General features: G+C 38.4%; 1 protein-coding gene across 1 annotated transcript in view; it reads right to left on the bottom strand.

Annotated features, from left to right (window-relative positions):
• Positions 1 to 18,426, bottom strand: part of MYO1E (myosin IE) — a 117,193-nt gene that overhangs the window by 47,005 nt on the left and 51,762 nt on the right. The window contains exons 3-12 of the mRNA XM_072148099.1: positions 17,321 to 17,410; positions 13,809 to 13,903; positions 8,841 to 8,928; positions 8,262 to 8,351; positions 7,259 to 7,390; positions 5,920 to 6,054; positions 5,261 to 5,393; positions 1,932 to 2,128; positions 344 to 424; positions 181 to 267 (exon numbers count right to left, since the gene is read on the bottom strand). Coding sequence (XP_072004200.1) covers positions 181 to 267; positions 344 to 424; positions 1,932 to 2,128; positions 5,261 to 5,393; positions 5,920 to 6,054; positions 7,259 to 7,390; positions 8,262 to 8,351; positions 8,841 to 8,928; positions 13,809 to 13,903; positions 17,321 to 17,410 — 1,128 coding nt within the window. The remainder of the gene's footprint in view (positions 1 to 180; positions 268 to 343; positions 425 to 1,931; positions 2,129 to 5,260; positions 5,394 to 5,919; positions 6,055 to 7,258; positions 7,391 to 8,261; positions 8,352 to 8,840; positions 8,929 to 13,808; positions 13,904 to 17,320; positions 17,411 to 18,426) is intronic.

Below are 18,426 nucleotides of genomic sequence, written 5' to 3'. Positions count from 1 at the left end.
AAGTCTGTATATCTTAGGGTTTACTAGGTGGTATGACTACAGTGGTAGGGAAATGCTAATATTGCCATTCATGTCACATGTGGCTTAGAGACTATTGACTTGTCTTGTATTAATAAGCAAGTGAATATAACCTGTAGTTATATGAAAGGTTGGCGTAGACAGAGAACTCCGTTCCATTACCTGTTCTGCTTTGAGAGTCAGCTCTATAAATATTTGTTGTAACTTTTCATTGACAAAATTGATGCAGAATTGCTCAAAACCATTTTTCTGTAAAACAAACAGATAAAAATTATTCTACTGCACATACAGGAACTAGTGTAAAACTCTAATTAATTTTACTTACCTGGAATATTTCAAAGCCATAAATATCAAGAACACCAATATTATATTCTTCATGATCCTTCTGCATTGCTTTATTAATTGACTAGAAATATAGAAATAGAAATATTTGTCACTGCTGTACAGAGACTAATGGTAGGCTTAATAATTGTTATATATCCTATGGAAAAGTTATCTTTTGTCTGTTTCATTTAAAATCCCCCAATCTACACCTGCACAAACAGCACATAGAGTGTCAACCGAAGCCCAGCACCCATCTCTATGATGTCTGGGTGCGCTAACTGGTATACAACTTCAAGTAAATTAATCTTTTAGAATACATGGGAAAAAAATGCTGTATCTGCTGTGTGAGTCTCTGGTAGTTTTCATTCTTTCCAGGAAGCTTTTTTGTTATTCAGAGACAATTGCAGTCATTTAGTTCCTATAAAACAAGTCCAAAGTCTTATTTTCTACTTAAGTTCACAATACACATTTTTATCTTTACAGCATTATGCTGTATATGCCTGTGTATTAACATGTTTTTCTAATACAGGGATTTTCCCACATATGAGGAAAATCTACTTCTGCTTATAATGTGATCTATAATATTCCAGGAGATTTCTTATACAAGTCTGCTGTAGACTTACAGACACTGGAGACTTTGCTTCTGTTCCTCACTGTTGCCCCCTGCCATCTGCATGGGGCTTCTATGTAATCTGCACATCATTGAGCTTTGTGTTGCTAACAATATGGAATCCAGGGAAATTTTCAGAGTAAGGCTACATTCACACGAATGTATGGGGGACGTATATATGGGCGACGTATATACAGCCGACGTATATGCGGCCGACATATATACAGCATATACATGTCCCGCATACACTTCAATGGCCTCATGGCACCCTACCGTTCCTTAGTCCGTAGAAAGATAGGACATGTTCTATCTTTCTACGGAATATGACGCTGGGCCCTATGTTACTGTATGGAGAGGGGCAGGGTGAGCAGCGCTCACTACTTTACGGCGGGCATACATCATTTGAATGTAGCCTGAGGCTAGATGCACACAAAATAATTTTTTAGGCCATTTGTTTTAATTTTTTATTCACAGCCACACTGACAATAGGCCCACGTACTTGAATGTGTTTTTAATGACTCTTATAGATGCCCCAGTTATAGTGGTAAATTTGTCTTTTATGACCTCATGGGGAACATATAACATGGTCAATATTATAACACAGAAGATGTGCATTTAGGAAATATATTTTATTCAAGACATAAATAATTGTAAAAAACACTTAAACATGTCCCAGATATGGGGTATGAGTAAACCTCACCCGCATAACCTAGGTATGGCTGCAAATACAATAAGTATAATATGGCCATAATGTATAAACAGACATGAAAATGCAGCAAGATAAAACAAACTTTAGTAGGCAAATGTATATGGGTAGGTACCACAGAATATGCAGCTTAATATACAATATATTGCGATATAAGATCTAGATGAATTACATTGCTGTAAATAGTTAGACAATGACCAATGACGCATCGCCTGTCAGGTAGGCTTACTCAGGGGTCATCATTAAGGGGTTAAGATGGTAAATTATACTTACATCCACTAAGTAATCAAACAGACGAGCATGAAGAGCTTTGGCTAAGGCATCTCTGGTGTAGCAGGCCTGTTCCACATTCAGTGTCACATTGATAGACTCAGACTTGCCGCCCCACTTGCTGTCCATCTGTCTGCTTGTCAACTTTTCTTTTAAACGACTTTCATTAATTCCAAGAAGAAATGTAGGAAAAGCTAAAACTACAAAAATATAAGACTATTGTAATGTGTAGCACATAAACCAAACACACAAAAAACAATGTAGTGATTTCTTAGAAATAAATGAATTTTCTCAGAATATTTTGTTAATCAAGATAACGCTAGATGTATCCTAATTGTTCATATTAATAACACCTAATGGGAATACAGATTTAGCTACAGTTTATTTCAATTACCTCATTGGATACTCTCAATTCAGGATGCGGTCACAGGTCGCGTTTAACGCATGCGCTTAAAAATGCATTGCAATAGCTGAAGAGTGATTTGCCTAATTAAACACCTGTTAACACGTGTGTTTACAAAACGCAACCGTTAATGCATTGTTAATGCATGCGTTAACATCACAGTTAACGCATGTGTTTGTTAAAGCAAGCGTTAACATTTGCATTTTATAAACACACGTGTTAACAGCCATTTAATGAGGCAAATCACTCTTTAGCTATTGCAATGAGTTTTTAAACGCATACGTTAAACGTGCCGTGTGACCGCACCCATACAGGTTTAATTTGTTCAAATTATTTTCTGTATCTTTTTGCCTAATAATCCCCATAAAATAATGTTTTGATGAACAGCCTTTGTTTTAATAATAATAGTTCCTTTTTTTATATAGCGCACACAGATTACACAGCGCTACACAGAGCTTACCAAATCGGTCCCTGTCCCCAATGGGGCTCACAATCTAATCAAACTTTACTTCACCCATACTCTTTCTTCTAAATTAACAACAGATTGTGGCCACATTGTTGCAATCTGCACAGTATATCACTGCTAATGATGACACAAAATGAGGACTCCGTGTGATTGTATGAGAAGGCAGGGGACATGCTTACAGACATTAAAGTCGCTTTGTACCAATGCATTTGCTATGGAGGCATATCCATTTCTCTACATGAAATATAAATGGGCTATTCTGTTTTGTGGTATCCTGCAGAAGTGATCTAATGCCTATACAGAATTGTCTCATATATCAATGAAATAATAGAAAGGAAGTTTCAATGGCAGACAAAAGATCTGATTACCAACGACTCAAACTGACTATTATACAGAAAGTCTTAAAGGCCATGTATACATTCAAAGGAATTTCTTTTATTATCGGATCTCTTCTGGGCTAATACAAATTTCTCTAAAAATGTTGCTTGATTTCTCCTGTGCAGCTGCTTTTCTCACACTCACTGCGGGCTGTTGTTTCCCTATCAGAAAAGCAGCTTGACCTCTCACATTTGGGGGTCATTTACTAAGGGCCCGTTTCACGGTTTCCCGACGTGTTACCCGAATATTTCTGATTTGCGGCGATTTTCCCTGAATTGGCCCGGGATTTTGGCGCACGCGATCGGATTGTGGCGCATCGGCGCCGCCATGCACGCGACGGAAATCAGGGGGCGTGGCCAAACGAAAACCCGACGGATTCGGAAAAACCGCCGCATTTAAAAAATAAAAACTGTCGTGAAAATTGCACTTACCTTCACTCAACCCGGCTCGGTGTATTCCAGTGCGTTCCGATGCTCTTCAGCGCAGCAGCGCCACCTCGCGGACGGCGGAGGAACTACCTTAATAAATCCTGTCCGGACCCGAATCCAGCGCAGAGAACGCGCCGCTGGATCGTGAATGGACCGGGTAAGTAAATCTGCCATTATGTGTTGCTTATTTCTGAATATAAACTGAATTCCTATCACACTGACAATAAACTAGAATAAGTGTTTCTAAGCACTAAGTATAACAGGGTTAAGCTATACACAGTGAGCTGGAAAACTGCATCTCTGCAAGAACAAACAAGAGAAGTACCGTATATACTCGAGTATAAGCCGACCCGAGTATAAGCCCTAATTTTGACACAAAAAAACTGGAAAAACCTATTGACTCGAGCATAAGCCGAGGGTGGGAAATGCATTGGGCACAGCCCCCCCAGTATATAGCCTGCCAGCCCACTGGAGTATATAGCCTGCCAGTCCCCTGTAGTTTTTAGCCAGCCAGCCCCTGTAGTATATAGCCTGCCAGCCCCATCAAGTATATAGCTTGCCAGCCCCCCTAGAGTATATAGGGTGCCTTCCCCTCAAGTATATAGCCTGCCTGCCTGCCCCCTCGATTATATAGCATGCCAGCCCCTCCCGGTCGGTCGCAGGCACCAAGACGTCAGCCGCAAGCTGACATCATAGTGTGTGCCTATACGGCTGACGTCACGAAGACTGTGACGGACCAGGACCTGATGTCGGAGCCGCGGTTTTTCCTTGACTCGAGTATAAGCCGAGTTAGGGTTTTTCAGCACAATTTTTCAATTAAACTATTTTTGCCCATAAAAGATAAACGTTCCAATGAAAAAAAAAGCTGAGTATCGTTTAAATATTAGGCCACTCTTACAAAAGCAGGTTTTAACCAGCCCAAAGTCCTGTTCTAAATCCAATAGAAAACCTCTGGAAAATCCTTGTTGACAAAGTTATGGCCAAGAAACCCCCAATGGAAGAATAGTGGACCAAAATCCCAGCAAAGCAATGTGAGAGACCAGTGATGTCCTGTGGCCGCAGATGTGCTGAATTCATTCAGAGCCAAGATCTGTGCACTTCCTGCTAATTGGTGACTAAATTTTCTAAAGGTTATAATCTTACTCTGTGGTGCAATCTCCGCTGTTCTCCAATTATAGTAATCACATAGACCTTGTTAATTTTGTAAAATGCTGTTCTAGTGGCAAAATCCATCAATAATGATCAATGGAGTTTAAATTATTTCTGAAAAAATCAAGGTGTTATACATTGTTCACGCATTTAGATCTCCAGTATATATGTGGGACATTTATCATAGGTTTTTTCAGACTATTTGGTGATTAAAAGTCCCAAAAAGTCAAATCAACTATACTAGCTTAAACATAGAAGCAAACCTAGTACAGTGCGGTTTAAAGCCAGATTCATGCTTTTTTAAAAAATCTGAAAAAAACCCCCCACAGCTGATGGAATAATTAAAGGGCCAAAGCCAGTGGTGGAACCTGTCTAATGATATCTATACATATGACTAACTGGAGAATGGAGATCATCATCTGGAGCCAAAGTACAATGATAAACATTATGACACGATAGATTTGTCACATTCTTCTGAAGCACACAATCCATACACAGTAATACTTACACTCTTCACTCTCCACTGCTGCATAATTTCCCTTTTCTTTGAAGCTAATATTACCCAGATGGAGAATTCCTGCTACAATCTGAAGCACCATCGCTTGTTCTTCAGCAAAAATACCAATAACAGTCATGGCGTGCTAAAGGCAACATAAATAAGAATAGTTATAGGTTCCAGTTCATCACATCTAGACTGCATTCACACGGAGTTTGTGAAATTCATTCAGAACATGTGCCAGGAAAACATTTGGTGTATACATTAAATGTATCAATAGACTTCCATTTACCCGATTTAGGAAAAAAAAGGACACCCATTATGGCAAATACTAGGTGTCTGGGCATTAGTATACTAGGCATTTTACAATAGGGTATGAGGTTTGCTTTTATGTAGGGGAATCCACTAATTCTAGGGGGTTGAATTGGTCATATATGTTACTGCATTCCTATAAACCTTAAAATATAAAAATATTCACCGCCATAAAAGGGTCTCAACCAAAGACACCAGCCAGCCAATCATGTTAGAACTTTAATCCACCACGGGGGCTTTAAAACATGGTAGCTGGTATATGAATGGTTGCTCACTATGGCTCCTCCCAACATTAGTTTTGATAACTTTTTCAAACACATACGATGAACTAAATGTAGACATGTAATTGTTTCTCTTACCATAGTTTCCTGAAAGTCCCTCTTGTCATTGATATCATCCACTTTGTAGGATCCAGACTGGCTAAGGTAGTAATAATAATCTAGGTTTGTAATCCCAAGGTCATTCCTTTGTTCTTTAGAAGCTCCTTCGATCAGCTAAAGTTTGTGTAAAAAAAAGTAAAATTTAGACTACGATTAATGACAGAACCAGGCAACACTCGTGGTCTCAGGTGGTGCAGCTGCAATGGGGCCCAGGGATGGAGGGGACCCTCAGCCTGTTCCTCAGAGCAGAAGGGAATTGATGTTATGCATGTAAGACATACATACCATTGATTAAAAGACATGTCTGTGCTCTCTGCCTGTGCACACTGTATGATGTCATCAGGTGGCAACACCGCCGCAGGAAATTATGCATATTAACACCTATGGAGAACGAAGCTCCTCGGGCTTATTTACATAATTTTAAAAGTCTTTTATTTTTTGCAAAAACTAGGGCATAAGAAGCTAAAGGAAGAGCATATCCTGTCAGAGGGGGAACACACCAGTATGCCAGTGTGCTTGGTTTACAATCATTCATCCTGGTGATAGTTTTCCATCCTGCAGTGGACATTTCATTAATAAGGGGCTGCTGGTGCAGGCATTTTATTAATGAGAGCTGCTGGACAGTATACCAAAAAGGGCACCTGCTGCTGGTGTATGAGGTTGTGCAGTGAGTATATGTTTATACGTTTAGTATACGTTTATAGCATATATGTGTATCCTCAACTGTAATGAATAGGATAAGGGGTTGCAGTGTGAGTTTAGGTATATGGGTCCAAAATCCAAAGTTCCTATCAAGCCCAATGGTCTTGTTATGCCACTGTTCAGATCTAACATACTGTGGACTTGAAAATCTGCATTTTATTGGGGACTTTGTGAACTTCTCCTTTGCTTCTTACACAGAAGTAAGGTTGATTTTGTTGTTTGTTATACAGACAGATTTAAAATGCATTAAATAGACTTGTAATGAGTAACTCATGTTGATACAACAAGATGATACATAATGAGTTTCACATATCATTGCATTATGCAATTGCCAAGTTTTGGCCACTGAAGAGAAGAGTGAAACAAGAATAACATCTGTCGACACGGGAGTATGTTTTGAAACACTTAATAATATTAATCTGACATTAGCACCCAAACATCCCATCGGACAAGTGTATGATTATGCAGGTCAGTAAGATCTTGGAATGAATATATATACACAAATGGGAAAACTGAAAATTAAGAATTGACAGCAATCCAAGATCCTTGAGCATGTGAGCATTGTGTAATAATCAGTATAACAGTACAATACAATATTTTCTGCTTGTTTTCATACCTGATAAAAAATATGAAAACTTCTTTCTCCTGGATTTCTCATAACGACTCGAGATTTTTCCAGCAAGAAGTTGGATATTTTACCTCCATCTGGTTCTCCTCCAGGACTGAACTGAATTTCAAAGTACTTTCCCTTTTGGATAAACATTGTAGAATGTAGCTTAGGTGATGAAATGAATACTAATACGAAGACAAAGTGTTGATCTTTGAACAGTACCATTGTATGATTGGATGCGGCTGGATTTCTCTATTTTAGCGTTTCAAGGAACCTTTCATGTAGGCATGTTTTGTTCATCATATAAATACCCACAGAGGGCAATGGCGGCCCGGCGGCACGGAGCGGTATGTGGCACCGCTCCGTGCCATACACGTGGAAAAGATAGAGCATTCTTTATCGTTCCCCGTGTGTGCAGCCGTGTGGCGCTTTACGCTATGGGGGAAGGTGTTCCCTCCTCTGCAGCGCACAGGGCTATGCACGCCTGACTGCGGTGGGGCGGGCATAGGGCTGTGTGAATGTATTCTTAGTTGGCCGATAATGTTCTCTCTTCTAATTACAAATGCAAGTTCGACAGAGAGAGTCGTTGAACAGCCATCTTACATATAGGGAGGCCTTTATGGATCTTCTATTGGTCTGCAGCTAAAGATCTCACGCATATATGTAAGCTAGAAAAGGTGCAGAATTAGTTTTTAGATTAGCAACTAGATGTAAAATCAGATTATTGGGACAACCCATACCTGCAGTGGTTATACACTAAATAGGTGACAGCTTTACTCCTCCTGTGGCCACTGCAGTATATTTTTCATACCAATAGTAGCCCTTTTTGGGAAGTACAAATTACATTACAGTTACAGTTAATGTATTCTAGTTTTCAGCTAAAATGACTCTAAGTTTACCAAATGCTAGCTTCTTTAACCAACCCTGTGCTAAATCTATTTTATTTGCAAGAGCCTTAATTATCAATTTCAATATAAAGATTTTACATGAAAATGAAACTGGAACTTACAAATCTGCTGGAGTTGTTGTTCCTCACGGTCTTTGCATTCCCGAAGGCCTCTAATAAAGGGTTTGATTGCAGAATGATATCCTTTACATGCTGCAAATGACAACAGGAGACAACCATTGACATGATATACTTGTCGGAAAACCGGATTTAAAGCAGATCAGGTTCACATGATTATCACTGTGTCATGTGAGAATTTCTAAATTTTATTTAAAAAAATTGAAAGAAACAAAAGACTGATACTACTAGATCAATAGTCAAATATAAATAATAGATCACTATAACAATTGGAAATGCATTATATGTTAACTAGATTCATTGAAATTCCACTCAGAAGAGCCATTGTTTTCTATGGACTCTAGAAGTGCTGGAGGTCCAATGTTCCTATGTCTCAGCATGAAGTCAGTTGTGATATGTAGCCAAAATGTCTACTGGAAAGCTTTTGTACTAATAAACTATTTTTATCCAACCGTTTCTAGAACAGAAGTAATATTTAAAGCTTACAAAGATAATACTCCAGCATGGATGCAATGTCTCTGTCTTTGAACAATCTTATACAAAGTATAAAGCCATGTTTCTCACCTGAACTTTTGGGCCTCCCCCTGATACTTTCGAAATGTAACCCATGATATATTTTGCAGCCACTGTTTTTCCTGCACCACTTTCTCCACTAAGTAGGAAAAATGATGAGAAAGAAATACACATTTAGATGTCAGATGTTTTTAAAGCATTATGTTTTATGCTTGGAAGAAAGTAGGACATTTCTCTTCCAGACCATAGTGTCAGCTTGTTTAAAAGAAATCAACCAGTTGCAAAAACACAAGGATAAGCAGAAGGATAAGACGTCCGGCGCTCCAGGCTGCTATTTATGCAGCCCGCTCCTCCCTCTCTGGCTGAATTCACGGCTCTCACGTGGTGGCCCAGAACGCCGGACATCTTGTCTTCGCACTCCGTACTGCTAATTACAAGTTTCTTTCCTAGGTCATCCCAGCGTGTCAATACTAGCGGAGGACAGCGCTGGGATCAAGATGAAGAGGAGCGGAGGTGACCAGCTCTAGTTTTTTTAGTGTTTGCAACTAGTTGATTTACTTTAACAGAACTTTACAATTAAAGAGAAAAGCAATACAAAGACTAACTGATACATAGGGGGATATTTATCAGGGCCTCTGCGCCATGTCAGAGCTGTATTGGGCTGTGCACAAGCACCGGCATATGATAAATATCTCCCATAGACTGAAAATGATAAAACAAATATGGGTTTAAACATCAACTAACAACCATTAGGCTGGTTACACATGACCATTGCAGTGAAAAACGGATCCATCAGATTTCAAATCAGGCTTTGTTTAGTGTTTTAGTTTTTAACATCGATTTTATTTCAATGACCCACAGTTTTCAATAGAGCGTTTTTCTTGCACAAATGTGTGACCATGAACAGATTTCTGTCCACTGGTAGTAAACATAGAAGCTTTCTATAGAATGACCGCAAGCTGAGATCTAGAAAACTGTGAGGAATTATACAGAAAGTATATTGGAAAATTGTATACAATCAATAATAATGATTTTTTCAGAAATAAAGTAATGTCCATTGATCGAAATTTGAAGGATTTTTGTAAGGGGTACACCATGCCACTAGAACGATGTTTTACAAAATGACCAAAGTATATGAACATAGAACATTTATTGAGCAAAAAACAGAATGATCCCTATTAGGGAACAGCAATGACTGTATCACAGAGAAAGATTAGAACAAAATTTCATGAAGGTTACAGCTGTCACCAATTAAAACGTGTCCAGGCCTTTGCCTTGAATGACTTCAGCACATCTGCGGAACAGGACATCACACTTGTATGCTCTGCCATGATTTGGTCCTCTTTTAAACAAGTCCACAAACTCAGATCACCTCAGGATGTCAAAATAGCAAACAAAAGGTAAAGGTTTCTCCAGCACTCCAATGCATATAAAAGTCCATTAGCAGTATTCTTATTTTGGTATATCTTTGAACAAATGCATTTTGGATAAAAATATGTTTTTATATTTAAATGAGCCTCAGGTGCCCTGCAAAGAACCTCTGGGCTCTGCCGTAATTTAACGTATTCAACCCCCAGTCCGACTGGCACCGCCTACACAGTATTCGGAGAGCCAATGATGTCACCGGCTCTCTGCAAATTTTGCGCATGCACCTTCATACCATTCCTTGTGATGCTCTTTTACAAGTTAGGTTATATATATACAAGAATATAATGTAGAATGTTTTCTGCTATTCATAAAAAGAGAAATGGAAATGTGCAGAGGACAGTGTGTTTAGATTGTAGTGTTACTATGAAATATTGACAAGCATGTAGAAAACCTGGAATTTGATAAAAGAAGTGATATGCGCTGAGGAGATTATATACATAGCTTTGATAAGATTCAGCTAGCCATCTTTCCTTTTTATATACCACGGCCAATGGAATTACCTATTATTAAAGAGGAATTCCCATGAAGACAAGATTCTTAAATTATACTCAAGATAACACTCTCAAATTCACTGTTAACAAAAATACAGCATTTCACAGAAATAATTCCAACCTGTCTCTATCAGTCCTGGTATTTACAATTTTGGTTGCCCCTGGATCCAACAATAAATATTCTGACTATGGTCAGATTCTTCTCATAAATAGCTTCTTATGTCGGTACAGCTGCAGCGCTCTCTGCCTCTCCCCCCTGCATTACAAGACCAGCTCATACACAGACACTTACTGCAAGCAAGCAGCAGTGTGCAGAGACTTACTTTACTAGCTACAAGCAAGATAAGGTCTTTATCCGGGAGGGAGGCATATAGCAGAGCTGACTTGGTGTGCGTTATAGCAGAGCTGAGAGTGACATTGTGTTTTATATCCATCTCAAGGATCACATCGTCTTTGATCTTTTTCTGTGTCAGATACTAGTAGAATGTTGATAAGCTAAATTAAAGTGTAGATAAACCCTGTATTATGACAATCTAAGCACATTGTCAGCACACAGCATCTCATAGCACAGAGAAATCATGACTTGCCCACACTCTGGAATTTTACAATAGCCAACACTGAGTTACAGGAGATCTCTTTATGAATTCTGTACCGAAGATCCACCTGCTAAGGATCTCCCACAAAAAATTATATATGCATTGAAGAAGGGGCAAGTTCTCCCCAAAACGCATCGTCCTACCACATTACTCTCTTTATCAATAGTTTTGTATACGCAATAAATGTTCTTTGTTATTAATTCATGAGTTGAAGTATATCTAATTCATATTTATTTATTTTGTTAATGAAATATACAGTACTTCTACTGAGCAGTATAGATCCCTTACATAAGCAGCGCAACCTATATACTGGTTCTTTACCCTTAAACCTTTATAGGAGCTAAAACAGCAATAAAATTGTAAAATTGTAGAGTAAGAGGGTAAAATCATTATTCTGTAAACATCACTAGGGGATTAAAATTTGTATACATGTATAGCAGTGCTGTGTGTTTACATAGTATGTGTGTAGCAGGGCAGTAAGTGTGTGTGTAGAAGTAGTTTTGCACATATAATAGCATCTTCTAGGAAATCACAATAATGTGCAACGCACCACCGGCTGTATACACATCATCATATTTTCCTACTTATTAGTTACTTTATCCTCCATAGATAATGATCTGTTGTAGACTACAAAGCAATGCCCATGTGTATCAGCCACTTGCTATCCAGGTGCTCTTATGACATTTATTAACAGGGAGCATCCTCTAAGGTTTGCGCCAGTGATCACAGCTTCATCTAAACTAAAAATAGACTGAATCATAAGCAATTTATTCTCCCAAGAATAATAAACTTTTGAGGTTTGGGCAAAGGATGTCAGGATGTGAGAGAATTGGAGCACATTTGTCCACTGGCAAACTCATGTGTAACAGCAACATTTAAAGAAGAAAATCTTACAAACATTGTGGAACACACCAACTTAAAAGTAAGGTAAAATACATAAATAGAAAAAATATTATTATTGGAGGGGACTTCTGTATAGGCAATTAGTCATTTCCTGACCACCCTAGTTGTCGAACTAAGCTAACATTATCCAAAGAACTGCACTTTTTATGTTCTGATAGAATGTAATTAGTAATTCCTTTTTTCTGGGGGAACTGAAGAGGCTTTCTTAACTTTATTCTCTGAGTGACCATGTCTATCCTCAGGATTGTACCTACTGTATGTGGAGCTGGTGTCATCATATGCTTTAATCCGTCACCACTATAGCATATAGCAGGTTATCACTACTAAAAGTATCACCTCCCTCAGTGACTTTACACACAACAGAGTCTTGAAGAAAGTAGCCCATCCACTCTGCAAACTTGGGAAAGAAAAATGCACACAGACATGAGATATGGCACAGGGAAGTAAAGCCAAAATCTGCAGGTTACAAAAATGTAGCGAAAAAGGGACAGTATATAAAAATGCATGCAGGTCTATCATTTACAGAAAATTGTATTTTTATATTAATGAGTGCCCTATTTTCTTCTTTCTCTGCCTTATTTCTACAGAAATCTACTTTTGGTGCTCTGATAGACTCATTTGGATAAATAGAAACAGAATTGGAAATCAGGAATTCAGAAAGTTTATAAATTGTCCTCTACAACAGTTTAAAGGGGTTTTCTCATGAAAGAAAATTCTCACATCTCAATCCCCTAGTGATGTTAAATAAAGATCATTTTAACCATTTACTTTACTATTTTACTTAGTTTTATAGCTGTTTTAGCTCCTATAACTCCTTATGCTGCTCAGTGCAAAATCCCAGGGACTCTCTAAGCAGACACATTACTGTATTATCCACTTAGTTCTGTGGGGTGACAATGTGGTTACATTATCAGGGTACAGGTGTAAATACACTTTCAACTGGCTTCTGACATTGTACTAAAACACTGACACAGAGAAAGCGATGAGACAGATCAAAGATGAATGAGATGATTACACAGTGGTTGATAGACCATTACACTGTTACACTGTGAGCTCTGCTACATCTCACAGATATGTGCCTGCCTCCCCCTTCCCCCGCATCACTTATCTCCTTGTAGTTTGCAGCCTCTCTCTCTGCTCAGTATCTCCTAGCAGGAAGTGATCAGTGAGTGTCTCTGAGCTCCATGCAGGGGGGCGTGGCTACAGGCAAACAGCAGAGATAGACATAAATCTCATCTGCAGGATCTCACACAGAAATCCAAAATGGCACCCAACCATAAGTGAGAAGTCACTGGGTCGTGTCTACGGGCAACTGAAATTGTGCACACCAGGACTGATAGAGACAGGTTGGACTTATATCTGTGAAATGCTCCATTTTTGTTAATAATAACAGTGAATTAGAGAATGTTATTTTGTTAACTTGAGTACATATAAGAAACTTGTCTTTGTGGGAATACCCCTTTAAGTGTATTGAGATTTGGGAGCTGATAAACTCGATTGACCACATAAAAGCTAAAAAACAGTACAAGTGCAACATAAAAAAGCAAAATAAAAAAACAAATCTCCATAAAAGAAATGATACAAATAGACAAGTATCTTACCTTATAATGACACACTGGTTTTCCCTGTCAATGATCATATTTCTGTACATGTTGTCAGCTAATGCATAGATATGAGGTGGATTTTCATATTGAGCCTATAAGAAATGAAACTTTTTAGGAAAAATGTGTAAAGTGAAGCTAATATATATTTTGCATTCATCCATCAATCATATTGTCTCAACTGGTAGGAGTTTTATTTTCTTTGGAGATGTGGTTAGGGGAATTGTGCGATGAACCGATTAAAATTAAAAACTTAAAGGAAATAGAAAGATAAAAGAGATTTTTGACTAGACACCACATGTTTTAAAGTTAACTAATACAATTGTTTTTAAACGTTCCAATCAAGCAGTATCTTTTAATTCCATTAATAAGCAACATCAATTGCTATCAATTATCTCTCAAACTCATTATGTCACAATTATCATAATGATAATGCATTTCTGGCATGCTATACATTTATTATAGATAACCTGTAGATACTCAATGTCACGTGTCGTCACTCAGATATTGGACTGGCAAGATCTTTACTTAAATAACAGAGGGACTGCATTTGGTTATGATTTATACAGTTGTTACAGCCACCTGCAGGGTTGCAAGGCTGCTCAAATTTTTGTAAGAAACTGATGTTATATAAATAAAATTTAGGCATATTTGAAGCAACATGTCATATCCAAAAACTTCCACTTTAGCCATGTGGCCATGTGGCCAGAACATATGACATACAGATGTATAAAGTAATTGCATAGAATGATTCACTTTGGTAAAACCTTGCTTCTAGAATAAAGATAAGATAAGTCCCACGGTAGGGAAATTCATAGCAGCAGAAAGTACAGTACAAACAATGATAGAACTATAATAATTAGAGATAAATGAACAAAAAGAAAAAAATGGAAGAGAAGCAGCCCGATCGCATCAGAGAGGAATAAATCCGATATTGCTCCCTTTCACACTTGTGGTGAAGCAGTCGGTCACTGAAGGCGCTCCCCAATGCCACCACAGTCTTATGCATGGGATGGGAGCTATTGTCTTGCTGTGGTGGGGAGCCACCAAGTCGCTCCACAGGTGCGACCAGGTCCGCGGTGGCAGCCAAGGTAGAGACACAGGGTAGGCAGGACCTCGGGATGGCCACCGGGATACAGGACCGCCACAGGGACACCACAGGACCACCGGAATACCACAGGAACACAGGAAACATGGAGGCGTCTGGAAACTCCCAGGAGGCTTTCACTTCAGTGGAAGGACTTGAAGATCTGGCAGGGTGGTGCTGAGCTATATAGGAGTCCAGAAATGCCAGCCCAATTAGGAGGCCGCTAGCCCGTTAAATCTTGAAAGAGTCGGTGCGGGAGCGCGCGGCCTAGCCAGGAAGCAGACCCGCTGCCTGGACGGGACTGTGACAGAGCCATCAGGAGTCAGGAGAGGTAAGTACCAACCAGGGGAAGAGGGAACCACACACGCAGGCACGGGTGCCCCCGCGATCCGTACCGAGGATCGCAGGTGTAACCGTGACTGATAGTAGATGTCTTTCAACTTCTTTAAGCTTTACGCTTAACTTATTAACTTTTCTAAATGTATTTCACAACATTTATAATACAGTTTATTTAATATCTCAATAGAATATAATAATAAAGTAACCATCAGGGGCCATATATAAACTAAAATGGTTTATATGACCTCTGGACAGTAAAGAGGAAAACCCCTAAAACTTGAGAATACCAGACCATGAGTAAGTAGACTTGGTATTTTTTATTTTTGTAATTCCCAAATTTTAACATATAATTATACATCACATACATCACACAAACTAGCTCTGCATTCTGCCTCTGCAAGTGCTAAAGGTGAAGAATGCCTGCACTGGCAGAAAAAGATTTTTAATAAATCTCCAGTTATTAGTTACAACCTACAATACTAGTGATCTGTGGTTTGCTCTACATAGATATATTTCTGAAATCATACAACACTGGTACAATGGTTTCAGAACAAAGTGACTATGAGACTATGAAGTCTTGTACGGCCAGGATAAAGGAAACAAACTAAAGTGATATGCCAGCCCTCACATGACCAGAATTTAAACAGATCTGCCTTCAATATTCTATTCTGGGAGGAGAGGAAGTGGCCAGCTGGATTTCATTGGACTCATTGTACAGTCAGTTTGATTCATCTTTTTTTTTCTTTTTTAACTGTGACTTCTTGTTTTATCTTTTTACTGATTTCCTCTTTGTGCTAACTGCTAAATAATAGTAAATATGTTTGATCGCTGCCTTTGTTGATCTTCTCAAACACACTGAAATATGGTCTGTAATCCAAACCATATTCCTCATTTATGGAGGGTCTTCTATAAATTACATTTATAAATACACAAATAATACTTTTATAGAGATATTCTTTAATGTACACTAGATAATATACTGCACACATCTGTAAAAATAAATGGATGGCTGATATATTGTTACATCATAAAAGAATCATGTATCTTCACTAAGCAAGAACATGCAGATTCTGCAATGGTCTAGTAAGTTTATTACTGTCCTGGTTGTATTTGACACTCTACTATATTAGTAGTAAAAGTGTAAGGCTAATTTCACATCTTGTTTTTAGCAAACAGCAGGTCCATACTGTGATGTTTCCATCAAAGAATTGCAGAAAACAATGGACTTTTAGTTCTATGCCATAGGTTTTATGGCGTATACATCTCATACGTTGCAGAGATTTTGAAAGTGTTTTTGTACAAAATTAATATAAATGTGTTGACCATTTTTAGTGTCATCTTGATAAAGTTCTTTTTTTATGCATAGATTGTGAACAAACTCGCATATTAAAAAAAATGTACATGTTTTCACAGTGTCCAGGAAAAATTGTAGCATGTGCTTTTTAGAAACGATTAAAAAGAAACAAAAAAGAGATGTGAATTTAGCCGAATACATAGATAGCCATTGTATTGTAATATTGTGTTAAAACACTATTTACATATTTTTTTTTACGCAATACACTAGCAAACATCTAAAGATATGGAATGTAATTTATGGAGATGCACTTGAATATAATGTAACTGATGGATCTGCAGTAGAATATTATAGAGGGTGACACATTTGGCCTGGCAGGGAAGCTGCTAGGAAACTAATTTATCTACAGCGTCAACTTCTTTTTACTTGAACTGATTCTGATAAAGAGTATACATCACTTTAAGGACATCACTCTACAGCAACGTTTGGTTACCAGCGAGTTTTACTGAAATTGTGCTGTAATGGTGACTAGTTCAAGACCATTAAGGGGTGTTCCCATTTCAGTAAATAAATATTATATATATATATATATATATATATATATATATATATATATATATATATATATATATATCTGTCCATGGTCACACGGCTCAATAGTATCATAGAGAGTGAGCAGAGCTGTGAGTCATTACGAGCCGTGCACCTGTGTGACCATGGTCAGATTTTGTCCACTTTAAGTAAACATAGAAGCTTCCTATAGATATAGAATATAACCAATGTAATACTTACAGCTCCTTGGTACATTTCAACCTCCTTGTCTCCAAAGTAAGGCATTTGTTTAAATGGATTCACTGAGATCAAGACTGGACCAATGTATGTCTGCAGGCAGTTAAGGTCATCACCAAAACATTGTCATAGCTTTTGCATCAGGCTAATACATGGATTTAATAAATATAAGCTTCTAAAATCCACATATGCAACAGAAAAACAATCCAAAAAAGATAAGCGTGTATGGAGTGTATCTGGAAACAGCCTCTAAAATGCTTAGGATAGCAAAGGTAAGCAGCTTCCAGGTATCTGACTAGTACACAACACATTACTAATACTATTCTGTAGTTAATTCTCCATTACATTTATACTTTAGCCCATAGCTGACATAACTGTACTGGATGAAGCTACAAGTAATTACCATCCCTAAGAACATGATAAAGAATTTGTACACTCCTGGCCAATCATAGCCATGGCTAGTTGTTAGATTTCCCAGATTGGCTGTTCAGCCCCCAATCCAGCAAAATATCCGGGTTAGTCATCCGAACATCAGGTTCCTTCATCTCTACCCCTATGGCATAGGATATTGCAAAAAAAATAAAGTAAAAAAAATAGGCAACATGCCCTTTTTTCAGAACAGAATCCAGAAATACAAAGTTTAGTTTGCAGGAAGGACTGGTGCATAGGTTTTACTTTTAGCATTGGTTTTAGGCATGGTTTGAATAGGGACTTCAGAAATGTATAAATTATTTACTATTATAATGCTGTGTCACTTAAAGGAAACCTACCACCACAAATCTACCTATAAAGGTAGATCGGGTGGTAGGTGGATCAATGGGATGTGAGGATAATCCTCACGTCCCCGCACTTTTTTTGGAACTTTTATCAAACTTTTATGCTAATTTTATTATGCGGCTACTGGTGCATGGAGTCGCCGCATCTGAGGTTACACGAGGCGGCTACTCCATGCCCGGTAGCCTATTTTCTCCTCCTACTCACCATCTTCGGTGCACAGCTGCTCGTAGCTGCACGCCCTCGTCCGACGATCCTGCAGTCTGCGCATTCGCAGAACAGCAGGCCCGCGTGGTCACTGCTCCGAAGCCGGGGCTGCACATGCGCAGACTGCA

Source organism: Engystomops pustulosus, chromosome 4 (assembly GCF_040894005.1).
Source record: "Engystomops pustulosus chromosome 4, aEngPut4.maternal, whole genome shotgun sequence".
NCBI classification, from domain to species: Eukaryota; Metazoa; Chordata; class Amphibia; order Anura; family Leptodactylidae; genus Engystomops; species Engystomops pustulosus.
The sequence above is the reverse complement of the archived record's forward strand: the minus strand, read 5'-3'. Positions and strand labels throughout refer to the sequence as shown.